Source organism: Phoca vitulina, unplaced genomic scaffold (assembly GCF_004348235.1).
Source record: "Phoca vitulina isolate PV1807 unplaced genomic scaffold, GSC_HSeal_1.0 scaffold21, whole genome shotgun sequence".
NCBI lineage: Eukaryota > Metazoa > Chordata > Mammalia > Carnivora > Phocidae > Phoca > Phoca vitulina.
In genome coordinates, this window is record NW_022589724.1 from 21,713,305 (window position 1) to 21,719,364 (window position 6,060).

The 6,060-nt window shown below is 50.5% G+C and overlaps 1 protein-coding gene across 1 annotated transcript; it reads left to right on the plus strand.

Moving 5' to 3' along the window:
* The first annotated feature begins 2,591 nt into the window (after window positions 1–2,591).
* On the plus strand, window positions 2,592–3,539 carry LOC116640949 (olfactory receptor 1K1). The gene is given in 1 exon segment (XM_032418177.1): window positions 2,592–3,539. A coding segment is annotated over 1 exon segment (948 nt).
* The last annotated feature ends 2,521 nt before the right edge of the window (window positions 3,540–6,060 follow it).

Sequence of the window (6,060 nt, forward strand, 5' to 3'; positions counted from 1 at the left end):
CACTCAAGCTGTGACACCCTGGGTTGCGCAGAGAGACACAGCGACTGTCTCCACACCCAGGCAAACAATCCTACGCACTCACACACACAGTCACGCAGCCGTACCTATCGTCCATCACCAATCCCTCCCACACCCCTCCACTTCCTACAAGAAGCCGCCGGCAACAGCTGAGGGGACAGGAAGGTTGACCCCCCGGGAGCTACGGCAGTGAACCCTGGGCTCCCCTGCCCCCGACCCCAGCACTCTGCTTGGGGCTCAGGAGTCTTCTTTCTGGCCTTCGCAAGACAGGGACTGAGGGGCAGCACCCTCACGATGCATGAGCTCCTGAATGTCCCTCGAGTGGGGGGTGGCCCCAAGCACCCCTTCTCCCATCAAACTGGGCCCTAGAGAGGAAGAATAACAAGCCCCAGAAGTGAGCTGCCTCCTTCCCCAGGGTTGAGGGCCTGGGGAAGGCGCAGGGTTGCCTCTGGGGGGCTGTAAGTTGTGGCCAATAACTCCCTCCTCAGACGCTCCAGTGACAGAGCACACAGGGTCCCCACGGCTGTTCCCTCCTGCGATGCGGAGAGGCGAGAGGGTACATTGGCGCAAAGTACGCAGATCTGTCTTCCCACGTGCGACTGTGAGCATGAGACACGTGTGAGTGTGAGAGTGATGCTGTTTGTGGGAGGCTCTGATTGTGCGTCACCGTCACTGTGCACCCATGTCACGGGGGTGGGGGGGCTGTGTGCGTACTGATGTGCACTCCGGGGTGGCGCATCTCTGCGGTGACCCATCACGAGCCTGTGTGAGTGTCGCCATGTGCATGCAAGCGTGAGGCTGTGAGCCCCCGCGGCTGTGCGCGATGAGCATGTGATCAGCAAGGGGGTCAGGTGTGACGAGCACGGGCAGGAGCGCTTACACAGAGTAGGTACAGACGTGCACGGCGGGGCCCAGGAGCTGTACGTGGTGCTGTGAGTTTCCAGGCATGATCGTCACTCTCTGGCTTCAGGGCTATTTCGTGATTGTATTTGACCATCTATTTGTGTGTATGATGATCTGAGTCCACGGGTCTTGTGGTTTGACTTGTGGGCTTACATGTGACGCGTGTGCTGGGTCCACATCTCTGTATGTGACGGATGGTGCCCGTGTATTTGCAGAGACCAGCCTGTGTCTGCGCGTGTCTGTAAGCCTGCACGGGTGTGTCTGTGATTATAAATGGATGTTCTACAAACATTTCAGTGCATTTTAATGTTCATTGGGACCAATGTAGACACAGGTCAGAACAGGTCTAGTTTTTAAAAGCCACTTTATAAAGAGCTTGACCCCCACCCCCCATCCTACTGTCCATCCACTCATCCTCCTGGAAGGTGGCACATGATTGGGACTTCGAGAAAATGCTCTACAGGGAGCCAAAGCTAGAACATTCTTCTTACCCAATGGAGGAAAAAAAGGAAGACACTAGGGTAGGGAGGGCCTTTATTTTATTTATTTTTTTATTTATTTTTAATAGAGAAGGACACAGAAAGAAATTAGGAGATCATTCCCCTGCACGGATGGTCTCAGCAAGGCCTCCACTAAACCTGTGTCCTAAAACCCCTCTCCTGTTAAGACTCTCCCTTAAAGAACTGTTCAAGATTTCTGCAATGAGATTCAGATGGGGGAAAAATGGGAGACGTCAAAACAAGTTGCCATCTGGCAGGTGCATCTGTCTGTCTGTGCAAGTTTCTCACAAAGGGTTGGGCATTAGCTTGATTCTCAAAAAGTGCTTGATTTCAGGGGGAAAGTTCTCCAGGTATGTGGGGAATCATCCAGATTCTTTTGTTCTTTTTTTTTGTTTTTTTGGCAAGTCTGAAAATATCTTTATTCTTCTCTCACACTTGATTATTATTTTGGTTTAATATTGAATTCAAAGTTCAAAATATTTTTTTTCCTTCAGAATCTGAAGATAGTGCTCGACTGTGTTCTATCATCTGCTGCCAATGAAACACTTGAAGGCAGTCCGGTTATCGGAATATCATTAGATCCCTGTGCTCTATGCCCTCCTGAGGTATGGGGTTTTTCTCTTTATCCTCGGGGTTCTGGGTCTAGGCGTTGGGAGTTATATTTCTATATGAATATGTGGCATTCAGATTTGGGATTTTTATTTTTCATGTGTTCCTCCCTCCCATCTTGTTTTGTTCTGTTTCCCCCCATTCTTACTTTGCTGAAATAAGTGCCTGGGGTCAGAGCTCTTGCCTGCTGTATTGATCCTCTCTCGGTCTTTTCCTCCTGCTCCACTCTCTATCCTGGACAACATCTTTTGTTCTGTCCTTGTTTAAAGTCACAAAGTATCCAAGCTGGAAGTGGCCTAGAAGATCACCTAGTTCAGCTCCCTCCTCTTACAGATGGGAAACCTAAAGCCAGAAAGGAAGAAGGTTCGGGGCGGTAACATGACTTGCCCACAGTCACACCTGTGTGTAAAACAGGGCTGTCTGACTCCAAACCCATGATTTTCCCCATTGCTAGGAAGCCTTGAGAAATGTAGTCGCCCTTCACCCTTCTCCTTAGACACTGGGGAAACGACCCAGGAGTAGAAAGAACCCCTGCGGTTCTAGGGGAAAACCAGCCCAGCCATGGATGCTGCCAATGAGTCTTCAGAGGGAGGCCCATTCATCCTTTTGGGACTGACAACAAGTCCTGGACAGCGGCGGCCTCTCTTCATGCTATTCTTGGGCCTGTATGTGGCAGGCATCCTGGGTAATGGACTCATTGTGGCCGCCATCCGGGCCAGTCCAGCCCTGCACATACCCATGTACTTCCTGCTGGCCCATCTGTCCTTTGCTGACCTCTGCTTTACCTCCGTCACTGTCCCCAAGATGTTGGCCAACTTGCTGGCCCACAACCGCTCCATCTCCCTAGCTGGCTGCCTGACCCAGATGTACTTCTTTGCCCTGGGTGTAACTGATAGCTGTCTCCTGGCCGCCATGGCCTATGACCGCTACGTGGCCATCCGACACCCTCTCCACTATGCCACAAGGATGTCCCGGGCCGTGTGCACAGCCCTGGTGGGGACCGCATGGCTGGTGTCCCACCTCCACTCCCTCCTGCATATCCTGCTCATGGCCCGCCTGTCCTTCTGACCCTCCCACCAAGTGCCCCACTTCTTCTGTGACCATCAGCCTCTCTTAAAGCTCTCCTGCTCTGACACCCGCCACATCCAGCTGCTCATCTTCACTGAGGGCGCTGCAGTGGTGGTCACTCCCTTCCTGCTCATTCTGGCCTCCTATGGGGCCATCGCAGCTGCGGTGCTCGGGCTGCCCTCAGCATCTGGGAGGCTCCGGGCTGTATCCACCTGTGGCTCCCACCTGGCAGTGGTCGGCCTCTTCTACGGGACAGTCACCGCAGTCTACTTCCAGCCCACATCCCGGTATGAGGCAGCGTGGGGCCGTGTGGCCACTGTCATGTACACCGTAGTCACCCCCATGCTAAACCCTGTCATCTACAGCCTCCGGAACCGCGATGTGCAGGGCGCACTGCGAGCCCTTTTCACTGGACGAAGGATCTCAGTTGCTGACTCCTAAGCCCTAGACCCCAACGAGGACAGTCTGCATCACCCACAGGGACAATTCATGAATGTGATCATCTGTTCTGTGCTTTTTCCAAAATCATAATAATAGCTATCGATCACTTTCCAAGCACCCACTATGAAGCAGAGCCTTGCCTGATCTTACGTTATTCCCACAAAAACCAGGGGAGCAGATATTATGATCCAGTTTCATAGACGAGGAAACTGGGTTCAAAAACGAGAACTGACTTGTCCAAGTTTACATAATTTTTAGGTGGCAAACCCTGGGCCCTTTCTGCCTCATCATTCCTTCTTCCAACACTCACTCCCAGGCATTTAGGGAGCATGCTACCATTTACTTACCACCTAAAGCTGTAAGGGAGGGGGCAAATCCCCAAGCCTTGCTTTGGGGGGACTGGCACCTTATTTTCTAACACATCCCATGTATTCCCAAATAGTTGACTTCTCAACCGTCTGGGACACGGATAAAAGTTCACATACCCATGCGTCAAGGGGTTGACCTTTCCCAGTGCACCCAGTTTGACAGGCAGGAGGCACTCTGGACATCTGAGATGAATAAATGATTGTATTTTTATGCTAATAAGCATTTAGAAGCTGTCCATATTTTAAACTGTTTGTTCTTGTACTTGTTTACTAGGACACCACCTGTTTGGCTACACCAGGAATTCTGTAGAAGGTGCATGCAGTGGGCATGCACCGTAAGTTCATGAAATGAAGCAAAGCAGGAAAGAAGGGATGGGCTACAGGCATTAGGGACAGGTGGAAGAGGTAGTTTTTAAGTCTTTATCATGTGCCAGCACTTCATTTGCTTTTACCCGCACAAAGCTAGGGTATTCTTATGGCCAGTTTACGAATGTGGACTCTGAGTCTCCAAGATGGCAGGCTAGTTGCTCGCAGAACCAGAACAAGCCCTTCTGCTACTGGAGTTGCTCAGGTGCATTTTAACAGGGCCCCACAGAATCTAGACCCCAGGTTTGGGGGTCTCAGTGGAAGAACTTGCAAGAAGAAATCCCAGACCAGGGCAGGTGCACTGGCTCAGGTGAGGACACATTTGGGGTCTGAAAGTCTTCATGATATGCCCAATTTTTAAATAGATTTATTTTTTTTAATGTCCACATCTCTCCAAGAAATCCACACCCACCCCACCCCCCCTCCACTTCTCCCTTCAGGCTCTTTCCCTTCCAGGGAGGGGGAAGGCTGTAGCAATCCTGGCTTATCCACGGGCTTTTCCAGCTCCCACTCACAAGCCTGCCACCACCTGGTCCTGGAACTGCTACACTTTGCTGTTTAGATCTAAATAAATAAAAATAAATAAAATAAAATAAAAGGGAGCTTAAAGATCTTTAGCAGTTTTAGCAAAACAAAACAAAAACAAAATTTTTAAGAACACTTTTTTTCTAATAAACGTACACAGAAACATCTATAAAACTGAAGGGGGTTAAAAGCAGCACAGTCTAGGTGAGGTGAGAGTCAAAGACACCTTCTCTACCTCCTTGATGCTTCTCCTCCACCTCCCCGAGGGGCCCTCGATCTAATCCAATCCCTTCATTTAATAAACTGGGGAAATGAGGCCCAGAGTGGTTAAGGGACCTGCCCAAGTTCACACACTTCAGGCTTCCTTGCTCAGCCCATCAGACCCCATAGCTCGGCCCTATGATGACACTGAGGCCACTCTTTCCTGGTCCCTCTTCCTCCCACCCGCTCCCCAGATCATCTGCTCGTGCTGTGATGCCCGATCTTCGCTACTCTACCGATAGCCTGTCCCTTGCTTCACGACCCACTTCCTCCCTCTGCCTTCTCTAAAGTTTCACAAAGGTATTGGTCATGATGCTCATCAACCATTCCACACCTGCACCATCAGCCCTAACCTAGGGAATAGGGTGTGTCCTGAGGGACCTTGACTCACCCTATGAGCTGACATGAGGGACCTTGTCTGAAGACCTTGTCTTGTTCTCTCGGTGTCTCTAGAACCTGGCACAGAGAATATGTATGTGATATGTTTTGCTTTGTCTGTCTTCTGATCTTCTTCCAGGTGATGTTGCTGCATAAGGGGAGAGGGACGCAGTGGGGTTTGGGAGATTACCAATACTTCCTTCTTCTGGGCCACCAGCCCTGCCCTGGTCATCCCAAAGGGCTGGTCACACCCTAGAAGGGTCTTCCACTTCCAGACCCCCAGTAGGACAGGCAAGAGAAGGGAATGGTGGGCATGTAAATAGCCTCAGTCACCAGGCATGTGGGACCCTGGGCCCCATCCCCAACCCACTCCTACCCTTGCTTTACTTTGGGTAGACCTAGCAGCTAACATTGACCTGAAGACAAGAGGATCAATCTTTCCCCCATCTCCAGAAAGACTGCAGAGGAGTTCTTAAATCACTAAAGAATATTCCCCTGGATCTTTTTCACATGAAATATAAAGAGACCAATTTTGAATACCTGAAGCAAAATAAGCATATGCAAATGCTTATATTTTCTGCTCCCAGGCTGTTCCCCAGGAAGAGCTTATGCTTATCTCAGTG